Source organism: Trachurus japonicus, chromosome 7 (genome assembly GCF_045865225.1).
Source record: "Trachurus japonicus isolate A0001 chromosome 7, Traja_1.0".
Lineage (NCBI taxonomy): Eukaryota > Metazoa > Chordata > Actinopteri > Carangiformes > Carangidae > Trachurus > Trachurus japonicus.
In genome coordinates this window covers 31,563,626-31,586,356 of record NC_140913.1, presented here as the reverse complement: position 1 = coordinate 31,586,356, position 22,731 = coordinate 31,563,626, and the positions used below count along the sequence as shown (strand labels likewise).

The 22,731-nt window shown below is 48.0% G+C and overlaps 1 protein-coding gene across 5 annotated transcripts in view; it reads left to right on the top strand.

Annotated features, from left to right (window-relative positions):
* Positions 1 to 22,731, top strand: part of camta1a (calmodulin binding transcription activator 1a) — a 372,700-nt gene that overhangs the window by 315,648 nt on the left and 34,321 nt on the right. For all 5 annotated transcript variants that reach the window (XM_085782880.1, XM_085782882.1, XM_085782881.1 and 2 more), the window contains exons 7-10: positions 12,027 to 12,180; positions 18,215 to 18,355; positions 19,565 to 19,738; positions 19,769 to 22,044. In XM_085782880.1, the coding sequence (XP_085639006.1) occupies positions 12,027 to 12,180; positions 18,215 to 18,355; positions 19,565 to 19,738; positions 19,769 to 22,044 (2,745 nt within the window). The remainder of the gene's footprint in view (positions 1 to 12,026; positions 12,181 to 18,214; positions 18,356 to 19,564; positions 19,739 to 19,768; positions 22,045 to 22,731) is intronic.

Here is a 22,731-nt window from a genome sequence, read left to right as displayed (position 1 = left end):
TTGATTTAGATTATAAATGTTTAGAATATGAAGTTTCTGAAACAAAGGAGGAGTTGTTGTTGTTGTTGTTGATGCTGACAACCGGTGTTATCTATTATTGTTCAGCGGGCCGTTGCAGAGGCAGATATATAGTGTCCAGGTTGGACTGTCTGTCTTGCTGCTGGACACACATCAGTCCTCCATGTGACTCCCTGTTTAGAAATGCACCAGCACATCTCTCTCTCTCTCTCTCTCTCTCTCTTTCCCTTGGCTGCTGCTCCTATGAAGTCCTGATTCGCTCACAGACATGGGCAGAGGCACATAAATAGCCCGCCTTGTCGACTGGCACGGGGAGAAAAGACGACGCACACAAACAAATCAGACTCAACACTGGTATGAAAGGGAAGCGAGAGCACAGAGAGAGACAGACAGAGAGAGAGAGAGAGATGGCATTAGCAGTGTTTTCCGCCTCCAAATGAATTGCACTATGTCCTAAGAGAAAGAGATGAAAATGAGACAGAGCAAGCGAGGGGAAAAGACTCGTACAAGCCAGAGGTTGAGAGGTATTGTGAGGCGGAAACAGAAAGAAAAGAACCATGAAGAGAGAAAGAGAAAGAGAGCACACGGTTAAATCCTCCCCGCATCGGAGAGAGAAAGGCTCAGTAACTTCCTTTTCCCCTCTTTCCCTTTTATTCCAGTGTGACTCAGTGTCACCTGGATGGCCACTGAATATTAGGATCAGTGCCATGGGCTGAGCCAAGGCCATTATGGCGGCCGGATGGGCTCCTGATGGCCCTTTCTCCTGCTTGCCCCTGGGCAGCGTGGCCTCTCACTTGGGACCACCACAACTAATGGAGAGGGTAGTGTGTGCTCTGTAAGGGCTTTAGGAAGAATAAGTGGGCTGTAAACTGTGAGTTGAGTTGTGGCAGCTAAAGGGGTTTCAATGCCTCACTGCCCGGCTTACCGCCTGACTTACTGCCTGCCTGCCTGCTTGGCATCCAGAATACTCCTCCATATTCAGGCTCTGAATACTGGCCTTTTGCACTTTTATTGTAATGCATGCAGACGCTTGGCACAGCAACAAACACACTCCACCTTTTTTTTTTTTACTGTGGTGCACTGCACAAATAAAATATTTCAAAGCAGGGAGGAGCCACACACAAAAATAGAGGAGCACTCTCTTGCATACTCACTCGCTCACTCACAAACATGTAGCAATGTGGGATGCGCTCACATATCTGCACAATTACACACACAAGTGCACAGACATGTGCGTGCGTGCACACACACACACACACACACACACACACACACACACACACTTGCATTCCCCCACCCAGAGTGAAGCAGTTCTGCCCCTCTAAGCTGAGTTATTTAAAGCCCCGCTCTCAACTCCATCGGAGTGATTATGTGCTACTGAATTAAACATCACAGGCCTCAGCCCCTGGCTTCCTCTGAAACACGCTCAAACATGCTGGCCTCTTCCTGTTCCTCAAAAGTTCCAAGTTCTGCCTTTCATATCTCCCAGCCGGTACACTAACGGTAGGTAGCGGAGGTAAAGAGATGCAGTAGGAGTCTTCCCCTGAATCTGTATCTCCCGCTAAGCCTCTGCTCAGACAGACCTTGGACAGAGGCAGTTTAGACAATTCATGTTAAGAAACCGACTCCCACCCTCCGACTCCTGGATCGGTACCACCACCACCACCACCATCCCACCCCAGGAATCGTTTTAGCTTGGCACTCGGCAGCCGAGCCGTCGGTAGTTTGGTGGTGGAGAGCCGGGTGCAGCAGAGGGTGAAGTGTAGCAGTTAAGTTGAGCGTTGACTCCAGACACCCCCAATTAGGATGTCTGTATTCTAAACTGGGAACATTTAAACAAAGAGTTTGTCATAGAGGAACCTGGAGAGAGAGAGGGAGAGTGGGGGTGCAGGTTCAGATAGGGGATTACTCTGCTACCTAGACGAGAGCTTCAGGCTGTTTGCTGCGTTTTTTGGGCAGGTTTGACGTAGAGTTTTGTTTACTTCGGTGTGTGTGTATGTGTGTGTGTGTGTGTGTGTGTGTGTGTGTGTGCGCACCTCTGTGTGTCTGCACGAGGCAAAGCAGCAGCCAGCCACCCCCACATTCAAAAAAAAAAAACACACCCGTTGGCAGCGAGCGATAAAGGCTCCAAAACAAAAGAGGGAAGAAGAAGTCTTGTGCCTTGTGGAGGTGAACTTACAGCACCACAGAGGCAGCTGACCTTGAAATGAGCAGTGGTGTTTGGGGACAGGCGGCGGCGGCGGTGGGGGGGTGAGAGGGGGAGGAGGGGGAGGGGCGAGTTGGGTGGGGGGGCGGCGGTGTTTAAGAGTGCAACCTCAGTGCCAGAGGCCAGGAGGCTGCCTAATGACTGGCACCCCATGCCATCCATCACCATGCCACTGCCAGGGCAACTGCCCCCGCAGCCCAGGGAGCAGGAGCAGGAGCAGGAGCAGGAGCATGCAGCGCCTCGTAGCCATTCACACACACACACACACACACACACACACACATACATACAGATGTTTCAGATGCACAGACGGAAAGAAGGAAGGAAAGAAGGGAAAAAAGAAGAAAAGAAAGATGGAGGGAGGGAACAGATTTGTTCAAGGAAGGAAGGAAGGAAGGAAGGAATTAATGATTGTGCAAAGAAGGAAGGAAAGAAAGATGGAGGGAGGAAACAGATCAGGTCAATTGGATCGAAAGAGGAAGGAAGAGAAGGATGAAGGAAGGAAGGAAAGAAGGAAGGGAAAAAAGATGAAAAGAAAGATGGAGGGAGGGAATAGATTTGTTCAAGGAAGGAAGAAGGGAAGGAAGGAAGGACATAAGTGGAAAATGATTGTGGAAAGAAGGAAGGGGAAAAGGAAGGAAAGAAAGATAGAGGGAGGAAACAGATCAGGTCAATTGGATCAAAGGAGGAAGGAAGAGAAGGACGAAGGGAAGGAAGGAAGGGGGAAATAATTGTGGAAAGAAGGAAGGGAAAAAGGAAGGAAAGAAAGATGGAGGGAGGGAACAGATCAGGTCAATTGGATCAAAGGAGGAAGGAAGACGAAGGACGAAAGGAAGGAAGGAAAGAAGGAAGGGAAAAGGAGGGGAAGGTAGAAGGAGAGAGGGAACAGATTGGGTCAATCGGGTCAAAAAGGAAGGAAGAAGTAAGAAAGAAGGGACAGAAGGAAGGAAGGAAGAGGAAGGAAAGAAAGATAGAGGGAGGAAACAGATCTGGTCAATTGGATCAAAGGAGGAAGGAAGAGAAGGACGAAGGGAAAGAAGGAAAGGGGAAATGATTGCATTGTGGAAAGAAGGAAGGTAAAAAGGAAGGAAAGAAAGATGGAAGGAGGGAACAAAACACACACATTCACACGCACACATACAGATGTTCCAGATGCACAGACAGTCTGAGGAAAGATGCACACCACAAAGTCTAATATGCGTTGCACGCACACACATAGCATGAATATGCAGTTAACAATAGCAGATGCACTCAGTCTCACACTCACAGCTCATTGGGCTCATTCTGCATGCACACTGATGGTACGGACGCCAAGCGACGTACAGGAATCTGCCTCTAGACGCTCATTCACACGCTATTTATAATTTAATGTAGGCAGACGCAAATATACAAAGGCACAGATAGATCCACAAACACAAACATACCAACACACGCGCCTCCCCTCTGTATTTACGCCTTGATGCTGAATGTTTGTGACAAAACAATTGACTGCTCCTGCTTTCATGATGTTTTGTATTGAAATGGATATCCCTGTAGCGAGCTCGTGCAATTCTCCCATGAAGAGCTGTCTCCTTCCTTTCCTCCTCTGCTTATTTTCCTCCCAATTCCTTCCTCGGAGTAAAAGTGGAAGATGAGGAAGAGGAGGAGGAGGAGGGAGATGGAGATGGAGGGGCTTTTCCCATCTACCTGTGACAGACTTTGAAGCCCCCCCCCCCTTCCCTTTCCCGTCCCTATTCCTCGGTGGGGGTTATTTTATCAGAGAGAAACAAGGTTTCCCCACCGCACTCCTCGGCTCATCCACGTTCCATGAAGCATCCCCTCTCAATTAAGATCCTTTCATGTTAATGGTGTTCTTATCGCACTTGTGCACGGGTTGTGAAAGCGAGGCCCTACTATGTTGGAGTACAACCACGGAGCAGAGCAGAGCCGAGCAGAGCAGAGCGGCTGCCTGACAACACGAGAGCTGCTCCTCTCATTCTTCTAACTGTCTCTGCCTCCTCTCTGTCTCTCCACATAGTATCTCCATCTGAAACTCTTTCTCTCTGTCTGTTGTTCTCTCTCCAGCTTCTTTAAATACCCTCCTGTTGTCCTTCTGGGTCAAATTGACCCAATCTGTTCCCTTCCTTCCTTCCTTCCTTCCTTCCTTCCTTCCTTCCTTCCTTCCTTCCTTCCTTCCTTCCTTCCTCCTTTGATTGTATTGACCTGATCTGTTTCCTCGCTCCATCTTTCTTTCCTTCCTTCCCACCTTCCTTCCCTTCTTCCTTCCTTGAATCTGTTCCCTCCATCTTTCTTTTCTTCTTTTCTCCCTTCTTCCTTCTGTCCCTTCGTTCTTACTTTTTCCTTCCTTTTTGACCCGATTGACCCAATCTGTTCTCTCTCTCCTTCCACCTTCCCCACATTTTTCCCTTCCTTCTTTCCTTTCTTCCTTCCTCCTTCGATCCAATTGACCTGATCTGTATCCTCCCTCTATCTTTCTTTCCTTCCTTTTTCCCTTCCTTCTTTCCACAATCATTTCCCCCTTCCTTCTTTCCTTCCTTCCTTCCTTGCATCCTTCTCTTCCTTCCTCCTTTGATCCAATTGACCTAATCTGTTTCCTCCCTCTATCTTTCTTTCCTTCCTTCTTTCCATAATCATTTTCCACTTAATTCTTACTTTCCTTCCTTCCTTCCCTTCTTCCTTCCTTAAACGAATCTGTTCCCTCCCTCCATCTTTCTTTTCTTCTTTTTTCCCTTCCTTCCTTCCTTCTTCCCTTCCCTCTGTCCCTTCGTTCTTACTTCTTCCTTCCTTTTTGACCCGATTGACCCAATCTGTTCCCTCTCTCCTTCTACCTTCCCCTCCTCTTTCCCTTCCTTCTTTCCTCCCATCTTTCCCTTTGTCCTTCCTTCCTTCCTTCTTTCCGTTCGCCATTTTTCCTTGACCCAGAAGGACAACAGGAGGGTTTTAAACAGGGATCCCACTGTGTTTGTCATTACGGAGACCCCCCTTGTTAAGTTTTGCTCCTGTAAAAGTTTGACACCTTGATGTGTGATTGTTATACAGCACGTCGGCGTCCAGGAGGCCAGAAAACGTGACGTTTAAGTCGTCAACGTGGGCATCTGTGCCACCGTAACGACTGTCAGTTGACCCCCCCCCCACACCACCACCACCACCACCACCACTCCAGGTTTTAAACAGGACGGTGAGACAGCCGCTCCTGCTTTTGGACCGGCTGTATTTTTTTTTTTTTTTTTTTTAAAGGAGGTTTTGTCACCGAAGCAGCTACATGGAGGTGTTGGGGAGAGAGAGAAAGGCAGAGGTCACGGAGACTTAACAAGACAGCGGACACATTACTGGACCACTCATACCGCAGATTCCACCAATATGTGTGTGTCTGTGTCTGTGTGTGTGTGTGTGTCTCTATGTGTGTGTGTGTGTGTGTGTGTGTGTGTATGTGTGTGTGCTCAAGCCTCAGTCAGTTAGTTACATCTTCGGCTGTAGAGCTTGAACATACACATCGGCGGCCGCTTCACATTCAGCTACAGAATAGAAGGTCATTGTATCTGTCTCCGCCGACATCCAACTCCTTGTGTGTCTTCAGCTCCATTAGCGACTCTCTCTCTCTCTCTCTCTCTCTCTCTCTCTCTCTCTCTCCCTCCCTCTTGTCTTGTGGAGTAGAACAGGGTGTATGACTCCAGGACGAGGTAGGCAGTCACTGAGAGATCGTAGGAGCACTGGCTGCCTCTAAGTGCGTGGGTGCCAGAGAAACCTGTTGCCTGGCTACAACAGCACCTTTATCCTCCGGTTGCGATGGCGATGTCTTGGATATCACGTATGCATGCATGCGTGTGTGTGTGTGTGTGTGTGTGTGTGTGTGTGTTGAGTTTTGGCACGCCAACTTTCTCATGCGTGTCTCCTGCACTGTGTATTAGTTCAGTTTTTTTTTGTTTTTTTTTTACAAGCTTTGTGCGCTGATGTGTTTGTGTGTGTGTGTGTGCGTCTGTGAGGGAGGGGCAGGAAGGCGCTCCACCACCCACTCAGCAGGCCTTCCGCCCCCATGGCTGACTCCCCAAGACTCCGCTAGTAATTAGCTCAACATCTATCCATCTGTTCTAGGGAGGAGGCGCAGTAAACATTAACACAACAACACAGCAACATCAAAACGCTGGCTGGAGAGTATAGACGACGTGCTACATTTTTACGCATTTTACGTGATCATCATCATCGTGCTCTTAAAAGGCCGCGCGAGCTCACAACAACAACAACAACAACAACAACAACAACAACAACATGCTGACATGTATGTATTTATAGTCTGCAGTTCGCATGATGCACACATATATTATCATACAAACGCATATTCATAGAGAAACAAAACGGCTTCCCATCCTCATCCACACACCTCATCACCACAGGCTCCGGCTGCAACTGTATCCCACCCCCCCTTCTTCTTCTCCTCCACTGCGGAAGTGAGCTTGGAGAGCTGCCCTGAGACCCGCACGGGGAACGAGCGAAAAAACAACCAAAAGACTACATTACACAATTAATCAATAAGTTAATGAGACCTCATTTTCTCCGGAAAATAGTATCCAGGCAAAAAGTTCCCCCTCAGCCTTTTTTTTTTCTCTTTTTTTTCCTTTTTTTCACCTGCTCCTAGAGAACCAACTCCTGATATTACACCGTGGAAAAAAGAAAGCAGCCAGCAGGAAATTAAATTAAATTACCATCCTGATAGATTTATGTGACGCTTTACATTTTCATTGTGTTGTTTCCTTCTCAAAGTGGAGGTACAGGGCCGGAGTTGGGGAGAAAACTGTTAAACACGCTGTAAAGTGAGACGACGAGAGAGGAAGAGGAAGGAGCAGAGAAAATTCCAGACTATAGGGATGTCACGATTACTTGCTTTCACAATTAATCGCGGTATTAAACGCCACAATGAATTTATCGCAAAGATTCCTAAATACCTCACTTTCCAAAAAAGATTATGTCGGAACCATCATGTGCGCCAAAGTAAAGGTAAATGCACAGATACTGGTCCAGTTACCTAATGTAACATTGAATCTGTAGGAATTTCAAAGTTTGCATGTCATTTGTAATTAAAAAAAACAACAACAAAAAAGATTAAAATAAACTCAAAGGGACATTGTGTAACTTCTCCTGTTATCTATTCACGAAGCTCTGAATTAGCCGTTCATATCATTCATATCTACATGGAGCGGGTAAGCTCGGTGCTGGCTGCCATGTGGTGTCGCCATGTTTTTACGTTCAGTGGCAGCGTGACGGTAGGAAACCACGGAAACTCAGCGGAGACACCGGAGCTGTCGGCTCAGGTCGAGGTGGCGTCTGTGAAAAGTCACCGCGGTAACGCAGTGAGGAGGAATGGAGCATTACACTGATGCTGCATTCACCTGCAGTCGGGCAGACAGCCGTCGGTAACAAACAGGTGTCATTTTAGTCACAGAGGTCGAGAGAAAGCCAGTAAAACGTGGGTCAGGTAAACAATACCACATCGCCATGACAACATATTGTCATGTGTAATGTTTTGCCTCGTGCTGACGGACCACTTGTTTACATAGGGGCTTGTTTATGCCGTTACATGCATCTGCCGTCTGCCCAATTTCAAGTGAATGCAGCATGAAAAATACGATTGAGTTGCTTGCGATATACAACCGCAACACTAGATGGGAGTAATTCCTACACAATGTACCTTTAAACACTTGGTAAAGATGGCAATTAATTCCCCTGGGGAATATACAGTAATTGGTCCTTTATTAATAGATACTTAAAATATTTTGTGTAAATAATTAGCTCCATAATTATTTAGACTATATTGATGATGATGATTTTACACATACATAGTGTTGGGAAATCAATTAATGCATAATAATCGTGATAATCGTAATACCGTGATTATTTCTCTGACAATAATCGTACCAAGAAAATCTATAATTGTGACTTCCCTATTCCAGACGCCATATATATACTATGCCTCTGCCTTCCTCTGTTTTTTACAACAGATAGCAGATTCCTCATAGGAAAGACACAGAGACACAGATTTACTTGTGTTTTGGATGAGCTGCGAGGCCGCCACATGCTCCCAGCGTCTTTGTGTGCGTTGTGCGTGTTTGTGTAGCTTCAGTCGGTGTGAGGAGGGAGGGAGGAAACAGCTGGGCGTGTGTGGGTGTTGGACTGTTTGTAACCACATGTGTGATTGTGTTCAGCTAACCTTTGTGTGTCTTGCGGTGGCGTATGTACAGTTAGGTGTCTGTTGCGGTATGCTAATGAGTGTGTCCATCCATGCTCAGTCTGTTTGTGCATGTGCGTGTGTGTGTGTGTGTATATGTGTGTGCGTACACTACACATCACAACACTATACATCCATGTACGCTCATAATTGAATGGAGCCGTCTGAAACGTTCGCCGCTCTCCTTCCTAGTAAAGATTGAGGGCATCTCTTAGCTATTGACACAGCTGGTGGAGCCATCTGGGTGCATCACACACACACACACACACACACACACACACACACACACACACACACACACACACCTCTCCCTGTGCCATCTCCATCCACACAGTGCAGCAGTCGTCACCCAGTGTCCATACCAATGACAGGGGACAAGGAGAGCAGTGAGATAACACGGTGCAATGTCCAGCAGCTCCAGCTCCTGGTGGAAGTTTCCTCCTGAGACCAGGGCCGCTGCTAGGAACTCTGGGCCCACTGAAAGAATACTAAAGTGGGCCCCTGACTTTTCCCCTTTCTTTCTTAGACTACGCATGTATTATAATTTTTTATTACACGGCTCTATTGAATGTTGCTCTCTGATTGGTCCATTGCTGCGGCCTACGGTCCATTATTTCTGTATAATGACCGTCGTCAAGTATAACAGACCGTTGCTAGGGACGCCGCTCTGATCAGCGCAGCACAGAAAAGAGAAACCATGCAGGATATTTACCTTATGTTTCATTTTTACCGTCATTAAACAGCTTTGGACTAATTTGTTCGATAAACGACTTGTAACTTGTTACAGGGAGAGCGAAGGCTCCTTGAAAACCGAATCCCACGTCGAGCGGCCCTATTCTGCGTGTCATTCCCCCTCTCTCTGCCTCCCCATTTCCTGTCTCTCTCAACTGTCCTATCAAATAAAGGCATGAAAAGCCTAAAAGTATACTTAAAAAAAACAAAAAAACATTATGTTTCAAATGAATTATTTCACTCGTAAACCGTGTAATAAGCGGGATAATGTATAGTTGGTCGGTTGTTATGGAGAAATAAACCCCTTAAGGTTGTATGAAACAACCTGTTGGGGTTTATTTCTCCTCCGAACTATACATTATCCCTTACTTATTTACTTTGTTTTGATGCTAATGCAGCGTTACATGAGTATTAGTCAGGGTCATATGCAGTTATACATATTCAGTCATACAAAGATTAGACTACTGGGTTTTTGTGTGGGCCCTACTGGGCGCTGCTGGGCCCCAAGAATTATCATCATCACCTTTCTCCCCTACAATACAACGGCTCTGACTGAGACTCTGCTCTACATCATCACGCCTCCTTCCTGCTTCCTGCTCCACCGCCACCGCTGATGCTGCACCGAGACACATCACACATGCTGCTGGTCGCAGTCGGGACGTTTTATTTCATAGAAGTAATTGTTTATGTGGATGTGTTTTGACCCCCCCCTCTCCTCAGCCGGCCAACCACACCCCTGTCTGATGAAAAGAAAGAAGGAGAAGGAGAGAGGAGGAGAGGAGGGGAGTGGGGGGGTTGTGTTCCCCCCAGATTAATGGTACACACTGAGAGGGAGCGCAGACCTACAGTAGCAGCGCCTTGATTTATCTGCCACTTAGTACTGATGAAGCTTCAAACTGCAGTCACACACACATGTTGTCACGGCATTTTTCTCTATCAAAGTCTTTGTTGGTTTGTCGATTCCTGCGTCTTGTTTAGCTGCGAGTCCGTGCATGTGTGTGTGCTCGTGCGTGCGTGTGTGGGTTTGTGTTTGTGCTTTATATTCATACATCTGTTTACAATCTCTCTTCTTCCATATACACCGTGCTCTTACACCCATACCTGCCTCCAGGTCTGTTGTAATCATCAGTGCAGCTTTAACTTGTATCCTATGTGTCACTGTGGGGATGTTGTGCTGTATATTGTGTGTATATTGTGTGTCTGGTTTGGATGTTTATGATAAATTGGGAGCGATAAGGACTGAAAAACGGGAACATTCCTTGTGTGAGTTTATTTTTTTTGCGCCATGCTTCGTAATCAAAGCTTTTCATGATTACAGAAGCGAATTGATGTGTCGTTCACGCCGGCAAAACCGACATTCCTTTTAAACGCCACCTATTATCCATAAGCTGTCAATTTAGGGAATTTGCAGAGGTAACCCAGTAACAATTTGCAGGCAGCAAATTGTTGAGATTTGACTTGGTAAATACAGGCAGAGTTAATTGAGGGCATCAGCTCACCATGTGGGAGGACTTGACAAAATGCCATAAGTGTGTTACATGAGCACACATTGTAATTATCACACGTATACACATACAAACACACACCCCATCCGAGCGCACACACGTTGTGGAGATACAGATAGTCACGTAATGAGTCAGATTATTGCAGATTTCTGATCCTAGATTTGTTCTGCTCCCTGGTCGAGCGTTTCCTCCTCTATTCCTGGGTTCAGTAAATGTGTGTGTGTTTGTGTGTTTGTGGGGGGGGCACTTACACTCCAGCAACATTTTTACTTCTCTCCAACCAGCTGGCATGTTCCACATAAAAGCCCTCACAGCTGAGCCACAGTATCCAAGTGTCACCGCCACTCAGCTATTGTTCGAACATATTAAAAAAGATAAAGAAAGAGGGAAAAAAAGTGTCATATAAAATAAGTAACACATTATAGTGTCCTAAAGAACAAGTCCCAAACAAGTATTTAAGTCAATAAACAAAGAATGCTCGAAAAGGAGCAGGAGGAAGCCGAGCTTTTCAGTTCCCACCCCTTTATCACTACTTTATCATCATTCCATAATCAATAAGACCAGATAAACAGAATACAAGAAGATGCAGTCACAGACTCACTCAGTTTCATCATCACCTATAGTCAAGATGATATTCCAACCTACTTTTCCTCATTCTCATATATTTTTAGAAACATGTTTTTATATAATTTTTTAAACAGTTTTATGTTTGTGCTATTTTTGAGCTCATTCTCCAGACCATTCCACGATTGCACCCCACAGACTGATATGCACATACTTGTCAGAGTTGTTCTGACATTAACTCTCTTAAAATTCAGTTCCCATCTCAGATTATACCCACCCTGCCTTTCCATGAACATATTTTGTACCTCACCCTGAAGAAGGTTATATCTTGCTTTGTCCATGATTTGTGCAGTCTTGTGTTTAACCAGATCGGTGAATTTCAGAATGTGTGCTTTTATGAATAATGCGATTGTGTGCTCAAGATATCCAGTGTTATTGACATTGATTCTTATTGCTCTTTTTTGTAATGTGCATAACGGCTGTAGGTTTGTAGGTATTACCCCGTATCTCCACACTGTAGCTCAGATATGGAAGTATGAGTGCATTATACAGAGAATTTAGTGATTTATAGTCCCGAAAGTGTCTTGATTTCCCCAAAAATCTTTGACATGATTAATACGTGGTTTCCAGCTGATTTTATGATCAACAATCACACCCAGAAATCGTATATTCAAGAAACTCTGCTCGCTATCTATCCGAGACTGTGTAGTGGTGTAACATCTTGTCTAACTCCCTCTCCCTTCCCTCTCGTCTCTTCCTCCCCTCTCCTCTCCTCCCTCAGAACCCTGACATTGTGCTCGTCCACTATTTGAATGTTCCAGCCATTGAGGATTGTGGGAAACCATGCGGTCCGATCCTGTGCTCCATCAACACGGACAAGAAGGAGTGGGCCAAGTGGACCAAGGAGGAGCTGATCGGCCAGCTCAAGCCCATGTGTGAGTATCTATCTGAGCATAATCCCATTCAGAACCGTGGCGTGCAGCACTCACATCATCCGGGTTCAATTGTTTATTCATAGCCTTTAATATAAACAGTTGCTGTCTCCTTTCTCTAGTGGTTTTAATAGTTTTACATGTCTGATGCATTAAAAAACAAACAAAGATGAAACATAGTGGCTGTTGTTTTGGTCTGAGGATCTTAATGTCCGGTCCTATTAGCTGATAGCTGGTACACTTAGTGCCCTCAGCTCCTCAGTCACGGAGCATCTTGGCCCAGTGTTTTCCACCGCACTGTGTTAGATGAGTCTGAGCTCTTCCCTGGAGCCGTCTTGTGAGTTACGGGGTCAGAGTTCAGCTCTTCCACCACCAGACCTCTGGCACCGGTCTGGTCGGTCTGAGAGTGCACCTTCTCTCCGGCCCGTGAGGGGAAGTCGAGGCAGAGGGAGAGGGAGAGGGCGGGCAAGCGGCGGGCTGGGTTATTGATTCATGTTAGTGCGTGGGAGCAAGAATGTTTGACTCACCAGAAATCCCCCATCCACCCTCTCTCTCTCTCTCTCTGTCTTCCCCCTCAGTGGATTGATCCCTGTCGTTATCAGCTTTACTAATGCTCTGTGAGATGCACTATGTGTTTTTTTACGAGTCTCCAGACCGGCCCAAAGAGATGAGGCAATGTTTTGGAAAAAGTCAGGCTTTGTCTGATGATGATAATAGCCAAACGGGGCTTGTGGGGCATTGAAAATCTCTCAGAGAGCCGTTAAGGTACCTTTAACAGCCAGACTGTGATTCGGGGTGTGTCTGGCCGCGGCCGGCAGGGCTGTGACTGATATTCCAATGGCCAATTATTGGTGATGTGGCCAGGTAAAGAGGAACGTGTCAGCAGCTTTTACAAGCGCACACGCATGCCGGCTGCATACTGACAAGGCAGACCAGACCATCATCTCTGAGATCTTGGCCATTTTGTTACCCTCTTCCTCCTCCTCCTCCTCCTCTTCAGCTGCTGCTGCGCTTGCTACAGTATCAGTTTGAGGACATATTTTAACATAAAGTCTCACCTCAGGACAGTAACTGAGCAACAACGGCCTACTGTATTCATTACGTCTGTGGCTTAATGTAAAAACCAAGCACAATTTGCAGTAATGCGTAAAGTCATTAACTTTGGGAGTTGTTGGGACAAAGAGGGAGAGTGTGAGATGCCTTCTAGCTGCCAGGCTACATGAGGGGGCTACATAAAGACCAAAAAAAAAAAAAGAGGGGAAAAAAATCCCTCTCGTGCTTCTTTCCGTCTTTGCTTTCTATCTTTCTTCTCCTCTCTATCCCTGTCTCTTTTTCTTGGAACAGCCAGCATGTCAACACAAGCTCGGCGATGGAGCAACATTGCCACCTAGTGGCGGTGTGAGATAATAACTCTGTCCCAAAGACTTGTGATGAAGTCATACTATATTATCCATGCATTATTTTATGTTAAATTATACATAAGCTCTTTCCATACGACTTGCATCTATTAGTAGATGTGGTTTGCACTGCACAGGAATATTATATATGAGCAGCGCTGTGGATCATTTTCTGTAGCAGAACTTCCATGCTTCTTCAAAGGAAAACAGATTTTCTTCATAGTTTGACACAGACTCATATATTATATGTGTGTGGCTGTGTGTTACGTAACGATGATGGTTTCATTTTCACAAGCTGATTCTTTCGGATTCATGTCAAATAGTTATTTTTCTAGAACAATGTCAACTTCTCGCGGCGTAATTGCCCTCTTCCATCTCCCTTTTTGTTATTCTCGTCACGATATTTCAGCGCACAAGCCATTTGACACCTCTAATGATACAACAAAACACAACAAAAGGAAAAAAAAATGTGGATTTCATGGCTCGGTTGAGCTTATTCTGTCTCTTCCCCCCCCCCCCCACCAAAAAAAAAAAAACCGCACGCATGCACGCCGTCACAGAAACTTTCACATGCACGGATGCTCACACGCAGCAGCTCTGGTGAAACACGGCCTTGTCTGACCTTGTCCTCCTTAACACCCTGCAGTGTTTGATGAGGAAGGGAAGAAGCAAAGGGGGTGAGAAGGAGGGTAAGAGAGTGGCATCACTACTCAGTCACGCTACAGTTCCATAGACAAGGCAGCGCGGCTTGATTCACTCTTTTGGTCTAATGCTATAAACACGCTAGTCCTCTCTCCCCGGCCATGCCCCCAGCCCGCTGACAGATAGTGCATGAGCGGCTTTAACAAACACTCAGACAGACAGAAGGCCTGTCTCCGGGCCAGACAGTCAGAGCCACAGAAGAAAAGACCAAGGCGAGACAGAGACAGACAGGGGCTGGCCATCATTGTAAACTGTTGTATCCCACTGTCCCATATAGTGCCCGGCGGTGCAGACTAGCAGGCGACCAGATGGGATGTCGCGTGTGTCCCACAGATCAACTGCATTTGTCATTAAGGGGCGATGTGATGCTGCTCATGACAGGATGCAGTCATCAGGATGATGATGCGACCGGGTTTACTGTTTGGTGCCTCTGCTGCCGCTGCCATTGGGATTAAGCCTAGTGGCGCTGCTCCTGTCATGTCCGCTTTGGAACATAACCCTCAATGAGAAAAGTCGACAGGCAGACACGGTGGTAACTGTACGTCAACAACCCAGAGTCTCCGGGGGGCGATGTCCATCTGGATGAGGAGGGCTGTGGCAACGCTGGCATGAGGGATCAGGGTGAAGGGGAGACGAGATTGTTTGGACAAATAGGGACGGCATTACATGGTGGATGTAAGCTGTCATATTAGGGCTCTCTCACTGTGGCACTCCAACAAATGCATAGCCCTATATTTAAAGGAGAATTCTGGTCATTTTTGACCCCTAGTCGCAAAAAACGCGACTAAAATTGATGCAGGCAAACCAGAGTTACACCATGGCTACCCGGCGCTAGGGATAGCCACAACGCTAACCTATGGGGGCAATTCTTTCAACCACAACAAACACTCAAAAAACAATCAAATATCTATGGTACATGACTGGAATCCTTAGAGACACCACTGAACTCATATAGTGTACAGTACAAACAGTATAAACTTTGTGTTTTTGCATGTAGTCACTCACCTCAGACAGCCGAACTCTGAAACATCCTGGAAAGACATTACCATCAGGACAATGATTTAGGGGTCAAAAATGACCAGAATTCTCCTTTAAGAATTATAAGTTGCGATGATCACTTGGATTCCACAGTTTTTGCATAAATGAATAGATTTATTTCTTTGCATATCTGTCCAATCTATATGAAATCAGTAAGAATAAGATTTATTCATGTTAAATATTAAATATCAGGCCTCGCGTGTGCTCCATCACCCCTCCCCCACCCTTCCCTCCTGAGTCAGATCAGTGGAGCGGATGCTCTGCTGTCCTGCAGCTTCGCCACCGGTTTGGTCACGGAAGATTCATGACAGCGTTTTTAGTGCTCCAATGGCCTCATCATCTTCGTGTTAGTAATACTAGCATCATCTCATTTGTACTGTTTGCATTACACACTGTCAGGAGGTGAATAGTGACTCAGGCCGAGCCGTCTGATGAGGTCTCCAGACAGACGGAATCATTTCTGCGGTAATTATAACGACATTAGATGAAACTTTCCTGTCACATTCGGTGTCCGATCGTTGTTTTTTTTTAATCTTTTTTTTTCTCCCCCACTGTAGATTAACGGATGAATAAATCTAACTTGATAATAGATCAAAAATGAATTCTGTTTGTGTTTCTATAACCTCCCACAGTGAGTTGTCTTTGGAGCATATGATCTTGGCTTGATCACAGCAGCTCTGCTGACATCTGCTGGTGACCGGCCTGTAATCTGCCAAAGTATCTTAAAGCTTTCAAGTTAGATCCTTATCACAGTCGTGCAATCATGTTCCCCAGCTTTTTTTTCACTTGGCTTTAACTAGCTCTGTCTTTAATCTGCATTACCCTCGCCCTCTTACGCTGTTTCCATTTCCTTTTATCTCATATGCAAACAGACACGCAGGAAAGAAAATTCTCACTGTATTTTTCATACATGCTATAAAAGCTCACTCTTTGCGTGTCTCTCTCTCTCTCTCTCGCTCTTGAATATTTAACTAAAGGAGGTACTGAAGTGTAGGGAACTTGAATTAAAGCTGGCTTGATTTTGTTTGATAGTCTAAATATGCTTCACTTCTGAAATATTACCTTTTTTTTCCCCGGTTGAGAGCCTGAGCACTGCAGCACTCAGTGGTGTCTCCCACCACCTTACAGCCACTAAAACCACTATCTGTCTCATCAGAAGTGGTGGCGGGTTGGCAAGTGGAGCGAAGAAAAGTATTAGGAGGTGCTAGCGAGGTGTGACTGAGGCGGGAGTGAGAGCTTTACAGGAGAGAGCCTCTCCCTTTTTCCCCCTTTGGTGCAGCGGCAGATCCGGCAGCAGCGAGGTGACGTTCCTCCCCAGAGGCTCTCTCCCTGTCAGAACACAGTCATAGGTCGGCGGGGGTGGGGGTGAGGTGGAGGGTGGAGGGGATTGAGCTCGCTGTCACCTTCATCAGCGCGCGCAGAGGGGAGGCCACGGAGTAGCAACAGACACTGACACATGGGAGGTAAAAGAGGCACAATAGGGAATCGGCGGAAGGTTTGACATCACAGAGAGGTGAGACGGCTGTTCACCTCTGGACTCGGAGAACAGAAAATAAAACACACTGGAGTAGGTGGAGAGAGTGTTAGTTAAAGGGACATTGTGTAACTTCTCCTGTTATCTATTCACGAAAATCGATTATTTTCGTTCAAAAGTCTGTTTTTCATTAACGAGTAACCCCCCCCCATCAACAAACTGAAGTGTTCCTTTCAGCTCTGAATTAGCCGTTCATATCATTCATATCTACATGGAGCGGGTAAGCTCGGTGCTGGCTGCCATGTGGTGTCGCCATGTTTTTACGTTCAGTGGCAGCGTGACGGTAGGAAACCACGGACACTCAGCGGAGACACCGGAGCTGTCGGCTCAGGTCGAGGTGGCGTCTGTGAAAAGTCACCGTGGTAACGCAGTGAGGAGGAATGGAGCGTTACTGTGCGTTCACATCAAAAGCTTCCAAAGCGTCAAAACGCCGGAAGTCAATTCATTTTAAATGAGAGCCGGCGACACTGAGTCCAAAACGTCACTAAATGAGAAGTTGAGCCTTGGTTAACTTCAGGGTAATTAGCTATGACGCAGTTCGGCGGCAACCTGTCAGAATAGAGATGTCCTTCGGATGCCTTTTTTTCCCCTTTTTTTTGTATTTCGGCTCCCCAATGACCAGCGCAATCGAACTTTGACATCTGTCACGTGATGAGCGACCAAAGCGGCTGAAAATATCTGCCGTTTTGGGAGCTGTCTTGTCTGAAGCGCACCCTCAAGCGTTTTTGACGCTTTGGAAGCTTTTGGTGTGAATGCACAGTTACACTGATGCTGCATTCACCTGCAGTCGGGCAGACGGCCGTCGCTAACAAACCAGATGTCATTTTAGTCACAGAAGTCCAGAGAAAGCCGGTAAAACGTGGGTCAGGTAAACAATACGACATCGCCATGACAACATATTGTCACGTGTATTGTTTTGCCTCGTGCTGACGGACCACTTGTTTACATAGAGGCTTGTTTATGCCGTTACGTGCAGCGGCTGTCGTCCGTCTGCCGTCTGCCCAATTTCACGTGAATGCAGCATGAAAAATACGATTAAAAATACGAGTTGCTTGCGATATACAACCGCAACGCTAGATGGGAGGAATTCCTACACAATGTACAGTACCTTTAAGAAGGTGTAAATAAAGGTAATGCTGCCACTCTCATGAGCAGGTCAAACCAAGAAATATATACGTTTTTTTTTTCATTGTTCTACAGTTTTTTTTACATCGGGCTCCTTCTAGAGAGTTGTCCTCCAGCGAGCAGCAGCAGCAGCACTATACTGGCAGGCAGGCAGAGAGGACAGTGGGTGGGGCGGGGGGTTGGCGTGGCTGGTGGTCTGTTGGGCTGGCTGACATCTCTGTCTCCTCCTCTCTCCCGGCAGTTCATGGCATCAAGTGGACTTGCAGCAATGGGAACAGCAGCTCTGGCTTCTCAGTGGAGCAGCTAGTGCAACAGATTCTGGACAGCCACCAAACTAAGCCACCTCCCCGGACTCACAACTGCCTCTGCACGGGCACGCTGGGTAAGGGCTAGTAGCGGGGAGGGATGGATTGGAGGCTCAAAAATTCTGTAAGATAAGCAAAAAAAAAAAAAAAAGGGCTCAATAAAGATACTGTTTGTTATACGGCAGATCAGACAAGGTGGTCGAGGGCTTTTTTATTGGTAGGTGCTTCACGCTGAAATTGAGTTTCAGGGGGTTATTGCCTTTTCTGTTATGTCTTGTTTGCTGATAACCATGTCAGGGCCATATCTGAAATAGCCCAGCTGTTCTTGAATGTCATGCTAGTCAATCAAATATTTTAATCTGTGTAATTTCACCAGGCTGTAACTCAGAAAAACAATGTAGAGCAATGGTTTTACTAATCTATAAAACAAATTACCCTGGATAAGCCTTGTTTACTTTTTTGTTTTTTAAAGTAACAAGCCATGCAAAACTCCCCATATTCCTCCCTCATTGTAAACTACCCTTAGCAAAAAAGTAGTATACTTGAAGTTCATTTTATTAAGTATGCTTGAGTATAAGTATAAGTATAAGTATAGCAAGTATACTATGGACCATGTACTAAATTGGAACATTTTAAGTTCATAGAAGTATACTTTATAGGTAATATTAACAAAAGTACACTTTCAAGTATACCACAAGTACACTCATCTATATACTACTAGTGTACTAAGTATATACTTCTAGTCCAGTGGTTCTCAACCTGGGGTCCGCAGACCCCGAGTGGCCCGTGGTGTAATTGCAAGGGGTCTGTGAAAATATCCGCCGAACCTCTCTGGCACAAGTCAATGACTTGACCTTATTCTGTACTTGGATCAAGATATACTAAGTATTAGTACTTTGTGGCAGAAAGAAGTAAAAAGTATACTAAAGTACAAGTATAAGCTTTAGTATTAAAGTATACGTGTAAGTCTAAGTATTAATGTACTTAGTCATAGACTATTCTTTATACTTTTCAGTATAAGCCAAGTATACTTCAGTATACTTTTATAGTATATAAAATTTAAGTATATAAAATATTGTTTATAAGTACACTTCCAAGTATACTGCCTCAGTTTTAGTATAAAATTAGTATACTTGTAGTACACTTTAAACTACTTTTTGCTAAGGGTAAAAACAAAGGCTAGTTTTATGTAGGTTTTCTGTCACCAACTGATCGCTGCTATTTGTCTCTTGTTCCTTAAACAGTATTTGTCTCCAACGTCTTTTACTCTGTTTGTCCTCGTGTAGGCGCAGGGAGCAGCGTGCACCACAAATGCAACAGCGCCAAACACCGCATCATCTCCCCTAAAGTGGACCCTCGCTCCGGGGGCTACAGCAGCGCCCACTCCGAGGTACAGAACAACGATGTGTCGGAGGGGAAGACCGAGCACACCGGCCACGGCGGGGGCAAAAGCTCCGGCGGTGGAGGCGGAGGAGGAGGAGGAGGAGGAGGAGGAGGAGGGGGCAGCGCCAGGGAGAAACGCAACGGCAAAGTCCATAAGCCGGTGCTGCTGCACCAGAACAGCACAGAGGTGTCGTCCACCAACCAGGTGGAGGTCCCCGACACCACGCAGAACTCCCCCGTCTCCATCAGCAGCGGCCTGAACAGCGACCCGGACATGGCCGACAGCCCCGCGGTGACCGGGATGAGCCACGTGGCCTCCGTCATGTCCGGCCTGTCCCAGAGCGTCTTCATGTCCGAGGTCGCCGGCGATCCCGTCTACAGCATGTCTCCCACCGGCGGTCCCAACGCCCACCTGATGGGGGCCGAGGCCGCCTCGCAGGGCCTGGTGCTGTCCGTCACCGCCGATCGCCACAAGTTCGCCTTCCCCGGCGGCGGCGGCGGCGGCGGTGGCGGAGGAGGAGGAGGAGGAGGAGGAGGAGGAGGAGTGGTGGTGGTGGGGGAACCGGGGACGACGGCGGCGGTGGGAGACAGTCTGTCCATGCTGTCCTCGGCCGGCGTGTCCGAGGAGCTGGTGCTGTCCAGCAGCCTGGACGCGGGAAGCATCAAGATCCCGGAGACCAACATGAACTTTGATCCCGACTGCTTCCTGAACAACCCCAAGCAGGGCCAGACCTACGGCGGCAGCGCCATGAAGACCGAGGGCAACTCTTCTTCATCTTCGTCCTCTTCTGGCAGGGATGGCGGCGGCAGGGATGGCGGCAACACCAACGGCAGCATGCAGCGTTCCCCCACCATGTCCGACAACGGCTACGCCTTCAGCTCGGCTCTGGTGAAGAACATCAAGACGGAGGACACGTCCTTCGAGCAGCAGCTGGCCAAGGAGAGCGGCTACCAGGTGGTCGGGCCGGTGGTCAACTGCGGCGGGAATGCCGTGTCCGCGTCGTCCGCCGGCGCCGGTGGTTCGGGCCCCGGCAGCCTCACTCTGACCGCGGCGGGCTCGCTGCTTCCCTCGGGCGGCGGTCTGAGCCCCAGCACCACCCTGGAGCAGATGGACTTCAGCGCCATCGACGCCAAGCAGGATTACGCCGCCAACGCCGCCGCGGTGAGCTACAGTCAAGCCATGTCCAGCCCGCACATGCAACACCAGAGCCGCTCGCCCAGCTTCTTCCTGCAGGACGCCACGCAGCCCGGCCAGGGGCAACAGGGCCGGAAAACACATCTGATGGAGCACAACAACTCCCACGACTCCGGAGCGTACATGGGGCTGCAGGTGGTGAAGACGGACTCGAACCCCGGCGGCAGCAACGGCCACCTGCACCACCACCACCACCACCACCACCACCAGCAGCAGCAGCAGCAGCAGCAGCACAGGGCCAACAACTGCAACGGCGGCTCGCCCACCGAGGGTCCCGGCGGCCAACAAGCCGGCCCCCTCCAGCTGCTCCAGTACCAGGGGGCGTTCCCGGGGCTCGGGAACGTCGCCGAGCACGAGGTGGAGGTGGTGGTCGGCCTGGAGCAACCGGGAAACGTGAACTCCGCTCAGGCCGGAGCGTCGGAAAACGGCGCGGAGAATCTGCTGAAGCCGGCGGACCACATTCAGGGAGAGGGAGGGGCCGCGGAGCAGCACTACCTGCAGCAGGGCTCGGACGGCGGCGGCGGAGGGAATGCAGGCGGAGCTGAAGGCGTGTCGATTCATAACGGCGGCAACAACAACAACGGCGATGGCGGCAACCGCTCCCAGCAGCAGCAACAGCAGCTGCAGCCGCTCCTCCAAGGCACCAGCATGGTCCAAGGACTCTACAACGCCGTCGGAGCGCACCAAGGCAACGGCGGCGCCGGCGGCGGCACGGGGATGGAGATCAGCCTGGATCACTTCGACATCTCCTTCGGGAACCAGTTCTCCGACCTCATCAACGACTTCATCTCGGTGGACGGCAACGGGACCGCCATGTCGGCCGGCGGAGCGCTGTACGCCCACCAGCTGGTCGCGTCGCACGGCTCCGACGGCCAGAACGCGGCCGGCGGCGGCGGCGCGGTGGCGTCGCAGCAGCAGCAGCAGGGCCAGGAGGACGGAGGAGGCGGGGCCAGGGGTTCGGGGGGCTACAACAGCTCAGAGCTCTGCCTCCAGCCCTGCTGCAGCCCCCAGTCTCTGAGCGGAGGCGCCGGGGCGGGGGGCAACGCGGGAGAGGCCGGCTCGCTGGCGTACATGAATGTAGCCGAGGTGGTTTCTGCGGCGGTGGCCCAGGGCGCTCTGGGGATGCTGCAGGCCACCGGCCGGCTCTTCATGGTCACCGACTACTCTCCTGAGTGGTCCTACCCTGAGGTGAGGGACTGGGCACTTTTCTTTTTTTACAATCACTTCTTTTTAGGCGCTTTCATGTACCGGCCTTTTTACTAAGATGCTGGGTCAAAGGGACTTCACTCAGTCCATTAGGTTTTAAATAATGTAAATACCCATTATAGTCTCAAGATTTTCAGGTGTCATCCCCATTTTCACTCATATGCAGTTCAACATTTTGGCAAACGGGCCCATTGCCATAATCCCTATAGTCATAGCAGTAGGTTCGTTACCTTTAATTGTCGGTGCAAGATGTTTTTTGAACGGCGGAGCAGAGCCGTGAGCTGCTCAGAGCTACGCTACGGAGGCTCATGGGATTTCTTGGTTTCCCTCATCAAACTCATCAAATACATAATCCAACAACTCCAAAACGCTCTCGTGGACAAGTTGTGGCCTGCACATTCACCACGCTACGAGATAATAACACAACGTTACCAGACAGAGTTGTTTTAGAGGGAAATTCATGCAAAACCGCTGATGCTCATTGCCTTCAGGGACAGTTTTTCATCAAACAGTCTCTGTATTTACCTCTAAAACAACTCTGTCTGTAACGTTCTGTTATTATTTTAGCGTGGTGAATGTGCAGGTCACAACTTGTCCACCAGAGCGTTTTGGAGTTGTTGAATTGTGTATTTGATGAGTTTGATGAGGGAAACCAAGAAATCCCATTAG